Genomic DNA, 23,124 nt, shown 5'->3' with positions numbered 1-23,124 from the left:
CACTTGGCCCTGAGGGAACTTGAATTTCCTGAGTAGAGTCTCTGGCCACTTCCCACAACTGGATTTGTGTGAAACAAGGAGCTGCCCCTCCACCCCTCCTCCAGGGAAGAGCATGCCCTCCATGTCCTTCATCATCCCCCTCAGTGCCTGTCCCGAGGTTGCATGTCCGGAGGTGCCCAGTTGCTGCTATAGACCAGGAAGAATACAGAGCCATAGACCGAGGTGGGGAAAAATGTTCTGTTTTAATTAAACTGACCAAAGAAGCCAAGACATGGACAGAAAGAGACTAAGAACAAGACTGGAAGTAGTTTAGAAAAGAAATGAAAACCAATTGCAGAGATGTCAGTGCCAGATGGAATGGAGGGAGCAGGGCTGAGCCTTCACGTCAGCTCCAGGACCACTGTCAGGGCGAGCACCAAGGTGAGCCGGATGCCAGCAGGGCCAGACGTGGAACCTGTGCAGGGAGCAGCGTCAGGGCCTGTGACCCACCCGCTTTGCTTTCTGGGGGGCACAGGTGTGTGGAGCCGGGGGACCGCAGAGCTTTGAAGGGCCCCAGCCAAGAGTCTGGACTTCAGTGTTAGGATGGGCTGGGTTCAAGTCCTAGCTCTGCTATCTGTCCCACCTGGTTGTGCGTGACCTCTTCCCTGTCCCAGGCCTGCTGGGTGGAGGTCAGGCTCCCCGGTGGCCGTCAGGACACTGCAGTGGGGACTAGGCGTGGGGGCCTTCATCATGAACTGTGAGATTGGCTCACTGTGGGAAAGGGAGGGCTGGCAGGCCTAGGGGGAATGTCTGTGTCCCATGGGGTGGTGCCCAGCTCGGGGGCAGCTGAGGGAGGGCAGTATAAAGGGCCCCACCATCCTATGAAGTGGTCAAGGGCCCCAGATCACAACCCCACGGTCAGCGCTAGACACATCTTGGGACCACGGCAGCCGAGCTCTCTGAGAGAGACTTTGTCCCTCGAACTCCCTGCCAGCTGCTTAGGGATGCTTAATTGCTTTAGTGCCCACTCCTGACCTTTGACCCAGACTCGGCCCAACTAGAGGTCAATTATGTGCCTACGGCATGAGGGAGGGGCAAGGTCACACAAAGGGGCCGTTTGGGGGACCAGAGCTTTTAAGCTAGAAGCTCTGAGAGTGGAGACTTACCATTGGAGTCCTCCGTTCCTTTTGGGATATTTGGGTTTTCTGTTGGGAAGAACAGAAAGAGAACTAGAGCGTGGATGGCATTTGGAACTTGGCGAAGGAAGCCCCTCATCCAGCACCCGCTGTGTGGTGTCATGTGCACCCTCTCAGGGCAGCCACACGGCCTCTGCGGGCTGGGCGGTATCCGCCCCATTCTACAGATGGAAAAACTGAGGGAGGGGAAACAGTTTGCCCAGCGTTGCCCAGCTGCTAAGTGGTGGGTCTGGGATTTGAACTCAGGGTTCTCTAGCTCCAAAGCTGTTATGGTTTTAACCACTGAACTGTAGTGCTTCCCTGTGGGGCACCCTCTTAGGGCAAATTTATGGGACTTGGGCCCCTACTGCTCCCTCCTCCTTGGGAAAGCTCCAACCAGGGGCCTCCCCGGGTGGCCCTCCCGATCCGCTAGTTGGGCGCAGCGTACCAAACACGATGAGCCGGGTGTGTGTGTCGGTGGAGCCCAGAGGGTTCTGGGCCGTGCAGCGGTACATGGAGCCGTTGAGCTCAGCGGGAACCCGCTCCAGCACCAGCTCCTTCCCGTCAAACTCAGCGCTGCCGTCCAGGAGGCGGCTCCCAACCCGCGTCCATGTGAACATGGGCTCTGGGAAGACTTCGTTCTGTTGGCCAGAGCAGGAGAGAGTCGGGTCACAGGAGGAACCATTCTGCCGGAGCAGGAAGGGGCCAGAGGCATGGCCTGGCCAGGGTGGGTATTAACACATCTTCATCGGATGGGTTGGGACTGGCTGCCCAGACCCCAGGAAGGAAAGGACTCTAGGGCTGGAAGGAGTGTCAAGATCCATGTGCCATGTCTGCTCTAAGTTGCAGGCGGGCGAGCACATCCATGCGTGCACCCCATGCCACTCCTCGTGGAAGCCAATTCTGCCGTGACACAGATTAGGAGACTCGGACCAGCTGGCCGTGCTGGAGGTCAAGGGGAGGGTCTCAGAGCATGCCGCCAGGAATGCTCGTGCCCCGTTGGTGCCTGATGACCGCCCGCCACCCTTGCAGATGCTCAGAGAGAGGCTGACCTGAAATCCATGGACCAGAATCCTCACTGTGTCCCCGACCCGGGCTCTGCTGGGCGTCATCATGATTTGGGGTCCTTTGGGGGCAACTACAGGGAGAGGAAGGCCAGGTCAGAGAGGTGTGTGTGTGTGCGGGGAGAGGAGACTAAGCAAAGAAAAGAGGTGCTGGTGGAACGGAAGAGAAAGTTCCCATCCGGATCATTCATTCATGCCTGCATTCATTCATACACGTTCATGCCTGCATTCATTCATACACGTTTCCCGAGCCCTCGCTGGGACCTGGGGATTTAACGGCGTACAGAGCACAGTCCCTGTCCTCGTGGGGTTCACTCTCAGTGGGGTCAAAAGACGAGCACAAACTGGTGTAACAAGGGGTCAGATCGGAGAAGCCCAGGGCACAGTGGAGTCAGGGACACCCAAGGGGGGTGCCACCTGGGAGACGACTCAGCTGCTATAACAGGGAGAACCCTGCTCCAGCGCCCAGCCCTGCTCAGAACACCCACACTCCCACCTACACCAAACCCTTGTGAGATGCGCTCCTGCCTTTATCATCCCCATTGTATAGCTGAGTTAACTGAGGCTCAGAGAGGGGAAGTAACTTGTCAAAGTTCACACAGTGAAGAACTGGGATGAAATTTCTGGTCTCATTACCCCTGCTCCAGAGAGCCTTCTACCAGGTTAATATGCCCCGTGGGGTTTTTCTGGAATCTCTGGGTTGGAGGTGAGTGGAAGGTGGCAAAATGTGGGGGTAACCGTCTCCCTCCCTGGGCCTGGCCTGTGCCCTTCCGGCCTCTCTTCCTCACCTGCTTGTATCACTTCTTTCACTTCTTTTAAGTGGCTTAACTTCTCTGAACTTGGGAGACAAGATGCCCAAGGGTGCTGCTCTCCTATGAACCAGAGCACATCGGGGATGGAAGAGCCACTGGGATCACTGAGTCCAATCTCTCAGGTTTCAGATTGGGAAACAGGCCCAGGGGTAACGAAGAGGCTTATCCAAGGTCACCCAAAGAGCCAGTTTCTCTTGTCCCATGACGTTTGCGCCAGGCTTCTTTCTGCCAGGTCCATTCATCACTCATTCATTCATTTAACAAGTAATCATTGAGCCAACTGTGTGGCAGGCTTTGGGGCAGGGCTGGGGACGCAGTGGTGATGGAGACGCGTGCCTGCCGACACAGAGCTTACACTTTAGCTGGGGAGACATTTGACACACAAATAAGTACGTGAATAAGAAACTACTGGAGAGCCATGGCACTGTGTGGAGAATTGGACAAGTGGGGAGTGATGGTCTGAGTGTCTCTTCCAACGAGCTGACATTTCAGCTGAGATGAAGCTCCTGAAAAGGGTTCCAGGTGGAGGGAACAGCCAGGACATGGCGCTGAGGTGGAAGGTCAGGGGTGATGGGGGTGGGGACTGGGCCAGACCCCATAGAGCTCCCTGGGCCAGGGGGAAGCGATAGGGTTTTGATCAGAGTGCCATGCTCTGTGCCACTCTCCTTGGACATCTTCCAGGGGTGGCGGCAGGAGAAAAGCTTTGTCCCCAGGCCCTGGGGCTGGCCTGGGTTCTCCTCATCTGTTCCACCTGCTACCCGAGCCTCTCCTTCCCACTCAGAGCTGTCAGAGCAGAAATCAGAGCAGCTGGCAGATGTGGGTGATTTCCTAGGCACTGCCAACCAATTTCATTCATGAGACCAAAGGACTATTAATTAAACCATGAGCAAGACACCTGAAGGGCCCTGTGGGGCGGAGGGAGGCATCAGCGGGAAAGCCAGGCCTGTGAGGGGGAGGGAATGGCAGGGAAGGTTTAGGCAGCTTCTGCTGCTGCGTCCACCCACGTAAGAAAGGAGTCTAGTCTGTGTGCCCCTGGACCAGTCACTTCCCCTGGCTTTCCCCAAACACAGGGTGGGAACAGCCAAGGCAACCCTTGTCCACCCACCACACTGGGCTGTTAGGAATATCGGGAGACGGTGTGTTTAAGGGCTAACATTTGTCCAGAGCGTCCTAAGTGCCTTGCGCTCTGTGACGTGCTTTATGCACGACCTCATTTACACTTCCAACCTCTCGAGATTGTCCCCATAAGGCAATGAAGGCTTGGGGAAGTCAAGTAACTTTCTCGTCTTTTTAATGAACATTCAAGTGCTGTCAAGGTCCCCTTGCAGGTGAGAAGCGCTGCATAGGCTGGTCTGGCCCTGCGTCATTCAGTCTCCTCTTCTCGTCCTGCCGGGATGGCACTGTCCTGCTGCAGCCAGCAGGGGGCGCGGAAGGGCATCCCTGTCCCGGAGAAGCGTAAGCAGGAGAACCAGGGCGGACAACCTCGTCTCCTGGGTCAGATTCCTAACTGCCTCGGTTCCAAAAGACCCCACCCACCCACTTCGGGCCGCGCCTGGGCCTCCTGGCCCCAAGGGGAGGGAACTCACATTTATCAGGTGCCTGACATGTGCTAGACGTCATTCTAGGACCGTCTCACCCATCTTGGTGTTTACGAGGCAGGTTGCCATGAAACCCATTTTGCAGGCCGTAAAACTGGCTCCCAGGAGGGCAGTGGCTTGCCCGAGGTCACACAGCAAAGAAGTGGCAGGGGCGGGACCTGAAGTTGCACAGGTCTTTAGAGCGAAGCTTGGAACCCAGGAGTGGAGGAGGGGGAAAGCTGGATGCCTTCTTCCACGTGGGCAGCCAGACCCCTCCCCCGCTGCCCTGAGCTGCCAGGTGCAGAGGCTCCTGTGTGGAGCTGACCCCGAGAGGCAGAGGGTGGGTAGGCAAGGGGTCTGCTTTGCCCTCACTCTTCCAAGCTCGATCCTGGCAGCTGCCGACTGGCAAGAGCCTTGGTGGCAGGTGGCCCCTCTGACTCCTGCCCTCACTGCTGCATCCAGATGCTTCTGGAAGCCGGGCCAGCTGATGTCACCCACACGCTTCCACCACATGCTGACACCCACTAGCAGCTCCCGGTGGTCAAGTCCTGGCCCCTCTCTCCTGCCCCTAGAACACATCACTGAAGGTACCTGAAGGAAGGTTCTCAGCCCCCGGGACTTCCCTCCCCTCAACCCCTGGACATATGGAAAGAGTGGGAGTCAGGAGACCCAGGATTGAGGCCTGTCTTCTACTCTCCAGTTACGGGACTTGGATGAGTCAATCCAACTTGTTGGGCCTCAATTTTCTCACCTGTAAATGGGGAGAATAGACTGCTATCCTACTATTTGAGGAGTTGCTCTGAAAATGACAATGGGGGAGAGATATGAGATGGAAATGTGAAGTGGTGTGCATCTGTTCAGGGGCGTACAAAAAATCCTGATTATATAACTGCTCTCTTTACTCTCCTTAGCATTTTGCTGCAAGGAGAGCCTTGTGAAATCTCACGGAAAGCTCCTCTAGGCGCCCCACCACAGGAATTCTAGGTGTTCACTAAGACAACCACTCACCCACTTATTCACCCATCCACACATCCATGCGTCCATTCGTTCATCCAACCAAGCATTCATTCTATCCATCCATCCATCACTCTCTCATATTATTCATCCCTCCATCATATCATTCATCCATCCATCCAAGCATTTGTTCTATGCATTCATCTATCATTCCATCATATTATTCATCCCTCCACCATAACATCCATCCATCCATTTTCCATCCATATACCTACCCATAACCTACTAATCCACTCACACACCCATTCATTCATCTACTCGAACCATCTAGTTCTTTATGCCTAATCTGTGTCGATCACTATGCAGGGCAATGTTGGGGATACAATAATGAGTAACAACAGTAGCTTATATTTACTGAGTACTTACTCTGTCACTATGCTAAGCACTTTGTATGCACGCCTTGTTTAATCTTCACAACAACCCGGAAAAGTATTAAGTAATTGATTATTAGGGAAGTGTTTATTAAGTCATATGTTACAGATTGTGCTGAGCCCTGTACCATGTGAACAAGGCAGGTAAAGACCCTGCCCACGTGCAATTTAAATTCTAGTGGAAGATCCAGGCAATAAGAAAGTATATCATATACTTGCACGTGGAGATAAACGCAATGCCAGAAAGCAAAGCGAAGTAAGGAATTGATGGGGCCAGGAGGAGGAGGCTGAAATAGGGTGTTCAGGGAAGGAGCCTCTGAGTAGAAGATTTGAGCAGAGATCTGATGAAGGAGGGATTGAGGATACCTGGGGTAAGATTAATCTAGGCGGAAAGGAAGGACAGTGCCAAGTCACAGAGGTGGGTCTGAGCTGGGCATATTCAAGGAAGCGTAAGGAGAACCCTGTGGCTGGAGCAGATGTAACAGAGACGAGTGTGAGAGATGAGCACCGTGGGAATGTAATTTTAGATGTGATGGCGGTCTAGAGGATTATTTTGTTTTGTTCTGACTTTCATATATTTTCAAATGGTGAGGAAACTCACATAAGGGAAAGGCACTGTTCTTAAGAACACAATTTGACAAATCTTCATAAATGTGAACATCTGTGTCACCACTATCCCAGCCAAACTCGAGAACATTCCCATCCCTCCAAAGGTCCCCTGATGCCTCCTTCCAGTCAATTTCCACCCTCCATAGGTAAACACTGTTCCACTTTCTATCCTCAGAGGTGTGCTCCATGTTCTAGGAGTTCATATAAATGGAATCGTGCAGTCTGTGCTCTTCTGCCTGACGACTCTCACTCAGCACAATGTCTCTGAACTCCATGGTGTATTAGGAGTTCATTCAACTGTATTGATGAGAAGTGGTTCATTATATGAATATATCACAGATTTGTTCATCCATTTTCCTAGTTACGGACATTTGGGTTTTTTACAGTTGTTGTTGTTGTTGTTATGCATAAAGTTGCTGTGAGCATTCAGGTCTTTGTGGACGTATGTTTTCATTTCTCTTGGGTAGATACTTAGGAGTGAAATTGCTGGGTCATAGAGTAGGGAGGGGTATTTTTATCTTTGTAAGAAACTACTAGTTTTCCAAAGCAGTAGTACTGTTTTATACTCCCAGCCCTGTGTGAGGGTTCTTATTGTTCTACGACCTTGCCAACATTTGGTGTTGTCCGTCTTTCCCATGTTAGGCATTTTCGTAGTTGTGAAATGGTATCTCACTGAGGTTTTAGTCTTCATTTCCCTAATGATGTATATCTTTTTATATGCTGATTAGCCACTTGTATATCTTCTCTTTAAAATCTGAGTTATCATTATTGATCTGCAGTAGCTCCTTATATATTTTGGATACAAATCCCTCATCATGTCTCTGTACTGAGAGTATTTTCTCTCAGTCTGTAGTTTGCTTTTCCATTTCGCCACATTTCACTTTCTTAAAAGTATCTTCTTAGGAGCAGAAGATTTGGATTTTGATTAAGTCCAATTCACCAATTTTCAAATTTGCATTTAGTGCTTTTTGTGACTCTTTAAGAAATCCTTGCCTACCTCAATGTCACAAAGATATAGTCCTGTGTTTTGCCCTAGAAGTTTTATGATGCTGGGTTTTACATTGAGGTCTGGGATTCATCTCAGGTTAATTCTTGTGTGTGTGTGTGTGTGTGTGGGGGTAGAGGTCAGGTTCATTTCCTCCTTAAGTGTGTCCAGTAGTTCTGGGGCCATGTATTAAGAAGCATTCTCTTTTCCCATCGAACAGCCTAGGGACCTTTATCAAAAATCAACTGACTGTATGTGGGTCTATTTCTGGGCTCTTTTTTTGTTCTATCCATCTGTCTACCACTGGAGGGTTTTGGGTGGGTGTGTATGTGGATTTATATTTTAGATCAATCAGAGTGGAGAACAGAAATGCACATAAGTGGAAGCAGAAAGGCCAGTTTGGGGGCTACTGTAATAATCCAGTGTGAACTGCCGGTGCTTAGATGTGGTGGTCGGAGAGGAAACCATGAGACAGGGTAGATGTGGGATATATTCTGAGGTTGAGCTGCCAGGGCTTAAGGATGGCTTGGCTGTTGGGTAGGAGAGAAGAGGGGGAAAGTGGGTGACTCCAAGGGTTCTGGCTTGATCAATGGGAAGAATGTAGTTGCTATCTACTGAGATGGGCTCTAGGACCACCAGGCGTCTGTCTTCTTAGGGGCAGTGGCATCTGAGCTGGGGAGGGCATCCCTGGCCGCGGGAACAGAAGAAGCAAAGGCTCATCACAGAGAGGCATGCCTCAACCCTTGCTGGCCTAACTTTTAAAGTCCTGACCAGATGACTGGATTCTGTGCCCCGGGGTCATCTCATGCAGCCCTCTGTCTCACCCCCATGGCCAGAGTACAGGGTGCCTTGATTGTGTGAAGGGCAAGCACTCACTCAGGACCCCTTTGGTTCACACCACTCTCCACCGGCTACACCCACTGGCTCCATGGGTCCTCACCACAGCCCGACCGGATGGGCAGTAGAGCTCAGTGGTTAGGAGCATGGGCTCTGGGGTCAGACCTGGCTGGGTGACCTGAGGAGAGTTGCTCTAAGCTTGGGTTCCCTTACTTATAAAATGGGGATAATGATGGCGTCTCTCCACTGCCTGATAGGGTCACTGCAAGGAGATCTTGGAGAAAAGCATCTTGCATAGAGCCTGGCTGCGATCACATGCACCAAACATTTATGAGGTTACTATTATTCCCCCACTCAGCAGGTCAGAGAACAAGGTTCAGAGACCTAAGAGGCTTGAGACCTCACCAACTGACAGCAGCTGCGGTAAGACGGGAAGCCAGCCTGGGGGTCTCTTCACTCACCCACCCGATTTGGCCCCTTCGCCTGGGTGGCCCTGCTGTGTCCCCCAGTTCCCCGTGGGCACACACGTATCTGTCATGCCCACTGCCTGTGAGTGGGCCTTTCTCTTGCTCTGATGATGGAGGTTGGGGGTGCACACCAGGTGGCTCCGGTCAAGGGAACCATCTGGAATCTGGGACAGGGCAGGCAAGTGCTTTACCATGGCTTGGGATAGGGGGTGGGAAGGGGGTGGAACAAGCCAGTGGCAGCACCCCGTCCAGCACTGGGAGATGTGAACTGCAAGCTCACCTTTCCAGCTGCTCGGAAGTCCTTGTCTGGTCTCGTCTTTCTCATTCTCTGTGGGGGTGGGACAGGGAAGCCCTCCCGTGGGAAGTCAAGCCTTGGGCAAGAGAGGCTGGGGGCGGCTTTCATGGGCAAGGCGTCCCGTTGAAGGGTCGAGGCTGCTCTGCCTCCCAGCCTGGAAGCAGACTGTATCTTGGGGACAGGGAGGTTCAAATGCAAGAAGGAACTCTGGGAAGAATGGAGGGTTCAGAGAAACTGGGGGCGGGAGTTCTGGCAAGGTGGGAAGGCTGAGAGAGGGATCTGGGCAGGCTCTGCGTGGGGATAATCCCAGCGCCTGGCACAGGGCCTGGCCGTAAGGGCTGCTTGTGAAGTTTCTATGGCATGATGAGCAAATGGCACTCAGGCACCATGACAACAGATGCCCTGAGGCAGCACAGTGAGTGGCGGCTAAGGGCAAGACACTGGGGCCACACTGCCTGCCTTTGAACCCTCCCCCACTTACCTTGCGCAACTTACTTAACCTCCCTGCACCTCAGTTGCCTCGTCTGTGATAGAGGATACTAATAACGCTGACCTCACTGAGTGACCATGAGGATTACCAATTGGGTAACTGGGTTACTAATTGTGTTCATATGAGAAAAGCAACGGTCCATGGTATATAGTAGGTGTTCAGTAAATGTTAGCCCTTATTATTATTTTCTGTGTGGGCAAGTGGCCTGTGGGAATCAAAGGGCCATTTTAATCAGACTTCAGACAACTAACCCCATAGCCAGCAAGGGTGCCCAGTCCTGGGGCTGGTAAGTTCAGTGGTTGGCATAGGGGAATTGGAGAAGGCACCAACAGACCTGGCTGGAAATCCCAGCTCTGCTACTTACAAGTTGGCGACTCAGAGAAAGGGACCCCACCAAACTGAGCCTCAGTTTTGCTCACCTGTAAAATGGGACTGCGTGGTAAACTGCTTGTGAGGAGTGAATGAGAGAATCCTTGCATATGTTCTTGGCACAGAGTAGGTGTTATATGTACATGAAATCCTTTTCTTGGTGTTTGGTGCAGGGTTTTCTGGTGGACTCGCTAAAAACAGAGACGGCCTTTGGACCCCCAGGCACAGGCTGGGGTCTCAACCCTCGTCAGTCATTGCTATCTGTCCTCAGTCATGAGGGGCCTCGGTTAGGGGCTGTAGATGTTTCCATGCAGCTCTTCACCACTGCAGGAGAGGCAGGGGACAAGCCCTGGCATGTTGGGCTCTGGGTTCAGCTGCTGGGTACCGAAAACCAAGGTCCAGAGGGTTGTGGGCAAAGAGGGCCAGTACTGGGTCAGTGTGCCCAGCTCCCTGCCCCACCCCACCCCAGTCAATACAAATCCTGGCTCTGAGAGCCTCATATTTCTAGTAGAGAAGGTTCCACATGTCCCGTCTCCCTGCCTTTACTCAGCTGGGAGGAGATGTACAAGGGGAAACAAGGATCTGCTCTGGGGACATACAGACTTGGTGCTCTGTGGGAAGAGGAAGCAGGCCCCAGATGGGGATTGAATTCTCAGGCTGAGCTATCCCTGGGTATCCAGTTTCCTGGTTGCGCCCACGTCCCACATCCCTGCAGATGACAGGGTTTCCATTGTACTTAAAAGTGTAAGCGAGAGCAGTATCCTCCCACGTCCTATACGTTCCCTACCCCAAGCTGGCAAAACTACCTTCAGTATTCCTGACCCTAATCCGACAAGCTTCCGACCTGCCACACTCATGATCCTTACCTAGTAACTGTCCCTGCACTCAAGGGTCTCTTATTTCAATCGAGAAAACCCCTTTGTCACCTCCTATGTTCCCATCCTTCCCTGGACGTTTCCTGACCTGACTCAGCAACTCTCCCTTATGAGTCCCAACTCCTGTGTCTTCTTCACTCACCCAGCAAACTTTCCTGGGAGTGTCCTGTTCCATCTTCAATCTTGAAAACCTCCCATGTTTCTAACACTGATCTAGCAAAACTTCTGTGACTTCCATATCCTTGATCCTGCTGGACCAAACTCCCCAGACCTCCCTGTAATTTCCTATGTCCTCCAACACAGCTCAGCAAACCTCCCAAATAGCCTGCCTCTGACCTCCGTGCCTAACCCCGACCCCGGCTCGCTCCAACTTCCCATCTCCGTGGTGGCCGGCAGCCCGCCCTCTTCCAAGGCTCCCCACCGCCCATCTCTGCAGGGGCCCTGCAGAGTGGCTTCCTTCGAGCCTCACCCAGCGTGACCTCTGCCTGCATGGGCATCGACAGTGCCGGGTGCGTGACCTCACAGCTGAAGAGGGCTTCGTTGTCGATCTGCGGGTTGAGCGTCCAGGTGAGCAGGGCGCGCACCTCCACGGTGCCGTCACTGCCAGGCGTACGGCTGTGGCTCAGGAAGTAGACGGGCTCGGAGCTATGGACCCAGCGGGGGAACTCGCGGCTCACCACCGTCTCGGGGATGTTCTCGGTGGTTGGCTGGAGGGGGATGCTGGGATCCGGGGTCAGGCTGCGGGAGGGGCGCTCTGTGTAGGAATGCCCGCCCCGGCTCTCAGCGTCCAGCAGGGACAGTGACCTCTGCATCTTGGTGTCGTCCAGGTCACGGTGCAGCAGGCCACGGAAGGGCCTGCTGTCCTGGAGGGGGCCGGAGCTAGCAGCCGGCGGCTCTGACAGGGGCACTGCGTCGATGGGCTCCCCATCTCGTTTGAAATAAACCTGAAATTGCAAGGAGGGTGTGGGAAAAGATTTTGCCCCAATGACATGGACCTCCCAGTGGGCTCTCAGAGGAACTGGCCACAGGAGTCCAATCCTTCAGGAGCCTCCTCCTCCTAGTAGCCTTCCAGATGGACCGCTCTCTCCCTCCAGCACCCCAAGCGCTCTGAGTCAGCTCGGTTCAATGGGGACACGCAGGCTCTGGCGGCAGAGGCTGAGCTGGTGAGCCTCTTTGAGCCTCAGTTTCCTTACTGAGAACACCTACTTCATGAAGGGAATGAGAACACTTACTTCATGAGGCTGTTGGACGCTTAGAAACAGTGCGTGGAAAAAGCACCCTGGACACGGCCCTGGCAGCCCCCCTGGGCTCCAAGGGTGTGGTCCGTGCCCACCTGGGGAGAGCAGGTGGGTGAGAGTGAAGGTGGAAGAGCGCCAGAGATTAAGTGAGATGTCAGAAGGAGAAGGAAAGGATCTGTGTGTGTGTGCGCACATCCTGGAGGTTTTGGAGAGGAAGACAGGAAACAGGTGTGCGTGTGGGAAGGCGCTAGGTGCGGAATGAGGCAATAGGCCGCATATTCTCACTTCCTCCGCCAACAGGGAATTGGAGTTTTGAGAGGTGGCATTTCATTTAATTTGCTGCCTTTTTATTTTGGTACATATGCCAGGAGCCTGTGGGGATTGGGTGTATTTTTTTTAAATAAATCGATGGGAGACAGGGTGAGAGGAGGACAGGAAGCAGCTCTGGGGACGCTGGTGCCAGTGGGGAAAGGGAGCCGGAGGATGCGGAGGAGGACCAGGTGGGGGGGGGCGAATGAAACGTGGGGTGCGCAGAGTCTGTCAGAGTTTACAGCTCCAACGAAGAATCTCTTATGCACATAATAGCCTGCTTTGGGGTTTTTCTTTCTTTCTTTCTTTCTTTTTTGAAAAGTGCTTCAAAAGCAGGTTTGTAATTTATGTCAAAGAATTCTTTCAAGTTTTGATATCGCAGGCAAACGTAAGGTGCCTGGAATGTGGGGAGATGAGGACCTTTCAGATATATATATATTTTTTTACATATATATATTTGAATATTGTACTGCTGTGTCTTAAATGGCAGGAGATGGCCAGCTCGGGGAGGAGGGGGTCTTCCTGCAGCCCCAGGGCGGTGAGGAGACTTTCTCTGTGCCCTGCAGAAAAGGAGTTTTTCTTTGGAGAAAAAGACGAGCTTGTCTCATTTTCGAGAGGGCAGACGTCTTTATGGGCTCCAAAGGGAAATCTTGGGACCACGCTCTTCTCTCGCCAGTTGCTGGCTCTGAAGCTGCTTTTTCCTCTGTGTCCTCAGGACTGTAAGGTGCAGGTGGAGGGAGATGGGCTTCATCAAAGGCTCGTCTCTGCACCCCCGCCTACTGCCCCCTGTGCCTCTGAGCACCTGCTTACTGCCCTGTCTTGGTTCTCTCCACTCCTGTCCTGTCCTGGACAGCTGGTCCTGGGGTGGGGCTGGCCCGGTCCCAAGGTCACCCCACTGGATCCTGCCTGTGAGACAGTCAAGGGTCTGGAAGGAGGAGAGCCCCTGCCTCCCCACCTTGAACTCTAATCCCCCTGCCCAAGGCTCCAGCCCCACCCCTAGTGATGTGTGAAACTCACAAGGTCAAGACTCAAAGTATCATATAAGGTTAAACTTGGCCTTGGGAGCAGTAGCCTGTAGGTTCTCAATATGGTTCAGGGAACTCTCAGGGTTCCACAGAGGTGCCTCAGGGACCCATTAGGGCAACTTGCCCTTCCTTCACTTTTAAATGTTTTCAACATGGGGCTTCCGTGTATTTGAATCAGACCAAACAGGTCCTGATGCTTCTAAAAATGCTGAAAAACAATAATGTTGCCCACAACCTAAACCTCCTCAAAGAACCTGAGGAGCAGAGGGCAGGTCTCCTTGCTCAGGGTCATTTGGTGCATGTGACGTTAGGGGCTAGAAGACAGCCCCCCACATGCTCTCCCATCCTAGCCCCTCCCCCCACCCCGCCCCTTAGAGCGGCCATGACAGTAACTCGTGAGCTGCACTGACAGGCCTCAAAGCGCTTAGGGCGGGGCTAATAAGGAGCTGGCCCAAACAGGGATTTCCCCCTCCTCCCCGCTTCCCACCTCCCCCTTTTCCTCCCTCCTTCCTACCCTCCCCAGTGGACTTGGAGCTAGAGGACATGACCTTGAGTCCCAGCTCTGTCAAGAACACAGTGGCTGACTCTCTCTACATCCCTTGCCTTCTCCGGGCCTCATCTGTCTCCATCCTGTTCAATAACTGGGATAGGGGTGTGCTTGAGGCTGGGCTCCCCTGAAGACCACCCTCACTGTGCAGTTCAAGGATTTCAGGGTCCAGGAGAAGCGGGAGTGCTCAGCACCAGGGGGCTGGGAGCAACAGAGGCATATGGGCGCCTGGGTAGGTCAGATGAGTGGACAGGGTCAAACCAAGGCAGACGGGGCAGAGTTAATTTATGCAAGCTGTGGCCTCTATCCTTCATTCTGCAGAGTGAGCACTGTGGTGACAGGGGCAGCTGGACGGGCCACGAAGGAGGGGGGCCCGGCAGGGACAAGGAGGGATGACTCCAGAGGTACTCACCGTGGGCGCCGGTTTCCCTCCCGACACGATGCAGACCAGCGTGAAGTTCTGGGCTTGGTAGCGGCTGAAGGGGGCTGGTGTATCAGCGGCCACCACCTCAATGGAGGTGGGAGGAGCTACTCAAAAGAGAAGCACAGGAAGACCAACGCTTAACTGGAAGGTTCGGGAAGAGTTCACTGATTACCTAGGATGGGCCAGGTCCCACACTGTGCATTGGGGTGGGGGACAAATATTGCACAATTCCAGGGGGTGCCACTGGCAGCAACGACAGTGAGAAGGATGTCCCTACTGGGCATACAGACAAGGCCCTGCCTCACAGGGCTTACAGCCTGGTGGGGAAGACAGCCATGAATCAAGTGATCACACGGTCAACTGTGCTAAGTGCATCAGATACCAGGAGGTATAACAGGATGTAAAGGGACCCGCGCAAGCCTGAGGAAGCGACGCCGTGCTGTGCCTGAGGACGCAAGAGTAGGCAGAGGACAAGTGTGGCAGGTGGAGGGAACAGCATGTGCAAAGGCCTCGTGACAGTTGGCTCAGGGCAGGGGGGATGGAAGGCAGGCTGTGTGGTGGGAGGGCAAGGAGGGGGGACGTGGTGCCTGCTGGGGCTGGGGAGATGTGCAGGGCACCGCTGGTGGGTCACCGCTTGCAGTGGTGTGCCGTGGCTGGTTCCTACCAGCTCCTGAGAGCCGATTGTGATGTTGCTGGGAATTTTGTGAACCAGTTCTTAAACTGCTGCTAGATCGAAACAGGCCACGGTGGGCATCTTTACGCCATGGAAATCAGCCACCATTGCAAATCAGGGCTTTCTTGTTTGTTTCTTCCGCCGTCCCCACCCCAGGCCCCCAGAGAGCAGGTTTGCCAGCCCACCGCTGGCTGTGAGTTTTTCTTCTTTGTCCTGAGAGCAGGAGGAAGAAGGTTTCAAGCAACAGCAGAGATATGATCTAAGCTGCATTTTGAAGAGACTGGAAACACAGAGCGCTGTTTAAGCCAGCGAGATGGGTCGCTTAGACCGTGGTGAGGGCAGAGCGGGAGAAGCAGATGACTTTGAGAGACATTTAGAGCCAAGAGTCTTCCCTCTTTCTTTTTATTTTCCCCCCAAAGTTGGCTTATTTTGATTGGTCCCGCTTCCCACCAGCTTCCCTTTCTGCTCTCCTCACCGCCCACTACTGGCTGGTTTGCCAAAGCAGGTGTTCCCAGGCACCGTGGGTTATTGAGAGGTCAAATGTGGAGCCATCGGGCACTCCTGGGTCCAAGTCCCAGGGAGGTCACCACCACCTCCATGTCCTTGGGCAAGTTACCAAAACTGTGAGCCTCAGTTTCCCGATTTGCTAAGTGAGATTAATCCTTGGCAGACACATTTGAAGGATGAACCAGCTAATCGATATGAAAGGGCTTAGCACGTGCTAGGAACTCACTAGTCTTATGATTCTTGAGATTATTTCCACAGCTTCCTTGTCATCAGCAGGACAGGAGCCAGAACCTTACAACTTTGCTTAGGAAAGGCTGTCAGTTCTGGCTTCTTGTAGCCTTAGGTCAAGTGCAGTGGGGGACACAGAGAAAATGAAGAGGGGTGGGCCTTTCCTTCCTGCAAGGGGTTTTCACTCCAGTTAAGTTTAATTAAATCCGACAAACATTTCCTGACACCTACTAGGTGCGGGCATGGTGCCAGGTGCTCACCACAGGCACCCAGTGATGAAACGGATACAGCGCGTCGAGAAGCTCACAGTCTGGCGGGGGTGACAGACGCCTGGCAACTCTATTTTAAGGTCTAGTGAAACGAAGCCAGGTATGAACCATTCATTCGCTCAGGCAGCCGCCATGTGCTGTCGCAAGGGAAGCAGAACAAACGGGAAACAATGGGAGAACAATAGATGGAGAACTGTAATTAAGTGTGAGGTGGTAGGAAACAGATGGGAAGTGGGGTAAGGAATTCCGAGAGGGGAAAAACACACCAGAACACTTCAATTATCCACAAGTCACAGTCTGCGATCTAAGTTTTCTAGGACTCACTGAAAGCCTGGATCCCACGGCAAGAACCAACAATGACCAACAGTTAGGAGCCAGGAGGTGTTCTAAGCCCTTCACGTGTGTTAATTCATTTAATCCTCACCATGCATCTACATGGGTTTATTTATTCCCATTTTACAGGTGGGGAAACTTAAGAGGTGAAGTGGCTTTCTGGGGTTCACAGAGTTTGGGTTTGAACCCCAGCACCCTGGCTCCAGGGCTCAAATACTAAGCTGGAACACTGACATATCTTTGGAAAGAAGAAAGAAGTTCGTACCTATCAGCGCCTTTAGCCCTGAGTGCACAGTTTAGCTGCTGGGAATGCTCATTTACCCGACACATCTCAACTCTCACGGATACCTTTAATCCAGATCCTTGGAGGAACTCTTCCCGTGGGTGGCTCTACTCAACTCGGATGCCCCAAAGATCAAGGGACCATGCCAATTAGAGCTTAGAATAATTCTCTGTCACTGCTCATGGTGGCTTATGGGTAGGGATGAGTGTACCCTCCAAGAATCCTAGGCAGCGGTCCCCAACCATTTTGGCAGCAGGGACCGGTTTTGTGGAAGCCAATTTTTCCTCGGACGGGGTGGGGGGATGATTCAAGGGGTAATGCGAGCGATGGGGAGAAGCTGTAAATACAGATGAAGCTTCGCTCCCTTGCCCACCGCTCACCTCCTGCTGTGCGGCCCAGGTCTTAACAGCCAGTCCACGTCCTGGGGGTTGTGGACCCTTGTACTAGAGGCTCAGGGCTAGTCAGGGGGCACCTTTAAAATCCCTCATTTCTTCTTTCTTACTTTCATTGAGCAAACAGGAATTAGACACCTAGAACCTTCCTTATAGGATTGCTTTGAGGAATAAATGAGATGATGCTTACAAGATGCCTAGCACATAGTAAGCCTGCAATACAGTTTAGCAATTTTAATTAATATTATTTATCTCACTATTATAAAAGAGATAGTATAGGACAATGGTTAAGAGTATGGGCTCTAAATCACACTACCCAGGGTTTAAAGACCAAGCTGTACCATTTGCCAGCTGTGTGACCTTGGGCAAGTTATGTAGCCACTCTGTGCCTCAGTTTCCTTATCTGCAAATTGGAATTATAGAGTACCTGGGAGGATTCAATAACAAAGTACCTGAAGGTGTTTTGAAAGTGCATGTCAGATGCATTTATCAGCCAGATTTATTAACGTTCTTTCTTTGAGGCTCTTTGCTACTTTCCGGGAAAATAAATCATCGTCTTTGCCTTTGGGACATTCACGGTTTCGTGAGGAGAGCAGAAATGCCCTGGACCTGCACTGTCCAATACAGTAGCCGCCCATCCCTGTGGCTCTTAAGCCTCTGAAATGTGGCTTTTTCAAGTTCATATGTGCTGTAAGTGTAAAATACACATTGAATCTGGAAGACAATTTTTTAAAAGCGTGTTAAGTATACCATGAATATTTTTATATTGGTTACTTACTGAAATAATACATGGGATGCACTGGATTTAACAAATATATCATTCCAATTCATTTTAACTTTTTAAAGCCTTTTCTTAATGTGGTCTTTAGAAAACCTACAATTAAATATATAAATATATATTTCTATTGGAGAGGGCCAGTCTAGACCTTCCATTTTACAGGTAAGCAAACTGAGGTCAGAGAGAGGGAGACATTTGCCTACAGTCACACCGTCAGTCAGTGGCAGTGCCTGGACTGGCACCCAGGCCTTCCAAATCCTGACCAGGCTTCTTTGCACAGCACAAGTGCTCCCCCCAACACACACACACACACACACACACACACACACACACACACACACACGTACGTTCTGGAGATCTGCACCCAAGTCACGCACACCACCCACACAGACCCTGATTGGGAACTGTGTTCCTGTCCCTCGTTATACTTCTGAGCAGGTGTTAGCAATATGTACAGTTAGTCAAGCTCATAAGACAATAACGGACTTCAGTTGTATGGAGCAGGACACGGCAGAGCTGCTAATATTGGCGTGGACAGTCCAGGCTTCCCACACTCTGCATCAACGTATTCCTCAGTTGTTGTGTCCTAGGAACATGTCACTCTGCATCTCGCCTCCTGTTGCCCGCCGGAGGGCTCTGAGTGCGGGTGGTCAGGGAGCCGTCTACACCTGGGAGTCCTTGGCTGCCTCGGAATGCTTCACTCCACACGTCATCCTCTCCCCCTTCTTCCCCTCTTCCCTTCCGTTGACTACGTACAGCACTCTTTCCCCCACAAACTGCTGCTTCTTAGGCTCGTGGTCTAGCACCTTCCCTTACTCTCAGTCTTCCCCGTGCCCATCTTCTTCTCTACTTCCATCTCTCCCTCCTTTTCCAGTCCCATTCTCACCTGTATCCCCACATCCATCCCCATCTCCATCCTTTTCCTTTTCTGACTCCATCCCCATCTCCATCCCCACCTCCATCCCCATCTCCATCCACTTTTTTTCTTCTCCACCTCCATCCCCATCTCCATCCCCACCTCCATTCCCATCTCCATCCATCTTTTTTCTTCTCCACCTCCATCCCCATTCTCTTTTCCATTCCTATTCGCACTTCTATTCCCTTCCCCATCCCTAAATCTACTCCATCTCTATCCCCATTCCCAACTCAATCCTCTTATCTGTCTCCATCCCATCCCTCCTCCAAGCCCAACCCCATCTCCATTCTCATCATCCCCATCCCTGCTACAATCTCTGACCAAGGTCAAAGCCCCCTTATGACTCTATGCCTGGAATAGATCCCGTGGCCCCCGAAGCAGTATCCAGTCAAAGACAGATGGCCAGCTGCAGTCATGGGTATAAAGGTCCTGGACGAGAATAATCCCAAATTCAAAGCTGGGCTACAGAATGAGCAGTATAGAGCAAGGCCACCTGGCTATGATCCAGGTGGCATATAATGGCAAAGAATCATTAACAAAGACCCCTAGATCACCAATTTCTCCCCACTCTTCTGAAGCAGTGCCCAATGCACCCAACACAAGTGCCTCATTCCTATGGACTCTGAGAGTGTGTCTTCAGGGATGTCCGTGCTAGTGCAATGCTCCCCTGGGGCGAGGGTGGGTACCATGCACCTGAAAGGACCCTCCTCAGAGACACTGGGCAGGCATATTTGGCCTGGGCAAGGGAGAAATAGTAGTAGTCATAGCAGTAAGAGCCTAGACAAAGGCAGAGCTTCAGAATTTACAAACCACTTGTGGATATACCACAGTACTTGTGTAACCCCAGCCCTGTGCATTAGGGAGAGCCCCTCAGTTCTACAAGTTCACCATCATGGTCAAACAGAGGCCACTGCCATAGAACTCCCCTGAATCCACTGCCCCCAAGTCAAGCCAGTGGACTTCCCAGTTTAGTTTTTATTTATTTTTAATTTTGGCTGCATTGGGTCTCTGCTGCTGCGTGCTGGCTTTCTCTGGTTGCGGCGAGAGGGGGCTACTCTTCGCTGCGGTGCGCGGGCTTCTCGTTGCGGTGGCCTCTCTTGTTGCGGAGCACGGGCTCCAGGCGCACGGGCTTCAGCAGTTGCAGCACGTGGGCTCAGTAGTTCTGGCTTGCGGGCTCTAGAGCGCAGGCTCAGTAGTTGTGGCGCACGGGCTTAGTTGCTCCACGGCATGTGGGATCCTCCCGGACCAGGGCTCGAACCTGCATCCCCTGCATTGGCAGGAGGATTCTTAACCACTGCGCCACCAGGGAAGCCCCCCAGTTTATTTTTGACTTTGCCTTAAGCAGAGTGAATTGCTGCTAGAAGTTTCTTCGACTGATTTTGTCCAGCATCTGGGAAGGTAAAGCGGCTTCACATCTGACACGGCCACACAGCACAGCACGCCTCTGTTCCAGGCCATTGAGGAGGGGGCAGGAATCAAAGTTATTTTAGACTCTACTGTTAACATCGACACAGTGAGGCAATGGTTGGGTGATTGGTTTTATGAAATTAACTCTGAAATATTGCGTTTTTCTCTTGAAAGCAGAACTTTGTTTCGGTCATCGTAACTCACTTTGCAGATAATGTGATGGCTCTTAGCTCTGTAAATCATCCTTTGGCTTTTGCAATTCAGGAACACAAACCTGTTGTGATACAAACCCCAGCAGATCTGGGTCTAACTGTATCTACTGGAGTTAAATTCTCTCCCCACCATGAGGCTCCCCCCAACTCCTCCCAGGGAACCAGCTCAAATAGAGTGAGGCAAAGGTTCCAGCCCAGGCTCTGTTACCAACATCCCATGGGACCTTGGGCAAATCAACTGACCCATACGGACATCAGTCTTCCCATCTATAAAATGGGTTCAATAAAACATATCCTGCCAACCTTTCAGCTTCCAAGATTTTGAGAGAAGAAGCAAGTGAGAATATGGACATAAACCTTCTACAAGGATGGTGAAGTAGAAAGGGATTATTTATATTACCTCTTCAATTGCTCTCACTTGTCCCTGGGCTGGGAGGGACATAGAGTGGAAGTTCTTCTTCCTCTCAGGGGTGACCACTGTCTGGAGGAAGGGATAATCTCTCCTTTTCCTTGAGTACCTTGTGCTAAATTGGTCTTAGCACACTCCTGCTCTGGGTGTCATTTATCAAAGGGCGGTAATCAATTAGATTTTGGGGAGGAGTGGGGGAGGGAAAAGACAAGTTCAAAATTACATTATTTGCAAAAATCCATTCTTTCCTCTCAGCGTGCCTGCTCTATTGACTGCCTTCTGTTTCAATCAGCTACTAGTCACTATACCATATTCAAAAAAAAAAGAAAGAAAACCACCCTCAATATAAAAGTGTTCATGAATATAAATATTCCTCCATGCTTCCTATTTTAATTTCTTTCTTTCTTTTTTTCTGTCCCACATCTCTGTGTCTTTCCCATCCTCGCTACCGGTCTCTCTCTGCTTCTTTAAGATGCTACTCAAAACAGCATCTCTTCCAGGAAGACTTCTCTCCTCCAGCCACACAGAAATGCCCCAGGTTCCTTCCTCGCCTTGCTCACCTCCTCTGTGCCCCGGACATACTAGTCCTTCTGTTGGTTAATTCGGCTTCATCCTTCAGGTCTGCCCTTAACTGTTGCCTCTTTCAGGCAGCCTTCCAGCACTTTCCCAGACTGGGTTAGGGCTCATCCTCTGGATTCCTGGAGCATCCTGTTCTTGTCATACCCATAGGTGCTTGTCATTCTGTCCCGGGCCCACGTCTGTTTCTCCATTAGGCTGTGTGCTTTCTGAAGGCTTTGTCTTTCTTTAACCTCAGAGCTAGTGCAAGCCTGCCATGCAGGGATTCAATTTCAATTCCTGTTTGCTTTTTTCCTTCTTTCACTTCTAGTACAGACAAGCACACAATCTGTGGAAGGAATCCCGAAAGACCTTGCAATGCCGTGGGCCCTGCCACCACCTCTAGCCTTGTCTCGACCCTCCCCCCAACACCATGCTCCAAATATACGGAGATATTTTTGGTCTATAAACACCCTAAGCTTGTTTCAACCCCGGGGCCTTTGCATCTGCTCTTTGCTTTGCCTGAAGTCCTTCACTCAGCTTTGAGCAAGGCTAGGTCCTCCTTATCTTTCAAGTCTCAGCTCAAATGCCACCTCCTAATCTAAGCGAGGTGCCTCTTCTATTCTCTGTCACAGCACCTCGTTATTTCTTCATAGAACACATCATAAGGTATAGTTATTTCGTATACTGGTTCTCACACTTGTCTTTTTTTCCAACACACCCCAGTAGTATGTAAGCACCATGAGGACAGGAACTCTTCTGTCTACTGCTACATCCAAAAGGATTTGCTCAATAAACATTTGTCAAATGAATGAGCTTGGAGGGGGGACTTAAGTGTCCTGCCCTCCCATCCCTGTCCAATTTGGAAGGGCTGAAATCTTAGCCATGTCCAAGCCCCTCTCTCCCAGCAGAAGCCTGAGGAAGAAACAGCCCACCAGCAGAAGGGGGGCTCCAGCAAGAAAAAGAGAGAAGGAAAAGCACAACGCTTTGCTTTATGGGAAAATTAAATATTGAACTGAGTAGTGACGGCAGCCAAGGGGAAAAAATACTGACAAAAAGCCCCCAAATGGAGCCGCCATCAGTGACAGGAGAGAGAAACGCAGTGTCTGTGCGTATATGAGCTGCAATGGGGCCCTTTTATGTGGCATCTGCTGAGCCAGATCACAACCCCCAAGCTTGGAAGCGAGTGGGAGCCGCGTGCCGATGCACCGGCGAGGGGTGGGGATCTGGGTCCAGGTCGTTGCCAGCGTCGGTGGCCACTGCCCAGACCCTCCCTGCCTGGAGACGGAGGCCCTTCTAGTGGAGCGGGGTCACAAGGGTACCCAGTGGCTGCGGGTGTAGCCCATCCACCCCGCCTTCCTCTCTGAGGAGAGCTGGTTGGCAGCCCCGTTCACCGGTTCACCTGCCTCGCCCCTCCCCTGACAGCTGTTGTGCTTTCCAAGTGGTAGGAGATAAAATTAACAAGCCCAACTGGAGGCCCTGGCTGGCTGCTCTGGGGGAGCAGGGGAGTGCGAGGCGGGTGGTGCAGCGTGGGAAGTGGTGAATCGGTGAGGCTGGGCCAAGCAGGATGCAGCTCGGGTTACTGCTAACGCAGAAATAAAATCCTACGAGCACCTGTGCACACACACAGACACACACACACACATAAACACACACAGACACACACACACACATATGCATACGCACACACACAGAGACAC

General features: G+C 51.9%; 1 protein-coding gene across 1 annotated transcript in view; it reads right to left on the bottom strand.

Moving 5' to 3' along the window:
• Positions 1-380: 380 nt before the first annotated feature.
• The window catches only part of IGSF21 (immunoglobin superfamily member 21), a gene marked incomplete at both ends in the record, with an annotated part of 243,056 nt that continues 220,312 nt past the window's right edge, over positions 381-23,124 (bottom strand). The window contains 6 exons of the mRNA XM_079930265.1: positions 381-454; positions 1,146-1,184; positions 1,603-1,795; positions 2,207-2,292; positions 11,389-11,863; positions 14,451-14,566. Coding sequence (XP_079786391.1) covers positions 381-454; positions 1,146-1,184; positions 1,603-1,795; positions 2,207-2,292; positions 11,389-11,863; positions 14,451-14,566 — 983 coding nt within the window. The remainder of the gene's footprint in view (positions 455-1,145; positions 1,185-1,602; positions 1,796-2,206; positions 2,293-11,388; positions 11,864-14,450; positions 14,567-23,124) is intronic.

Source organism: Stenella coeruleoalba (assembly GCF_951394435.1).
Source record: "Stenella coeruleoalba genome assembly, chromosome: 1".
NCBI lineage: Eukaryota > Metazoa > Chordata > Mammalia > Artiodactyla > Delphinidae > Stenella > Stenella coeruleoalba.
The sequence above is the reverse complement of the archived record's forward strand: the minus strand, read 5'-3'. Positions and strand labels throughout refer to the sequence as shown.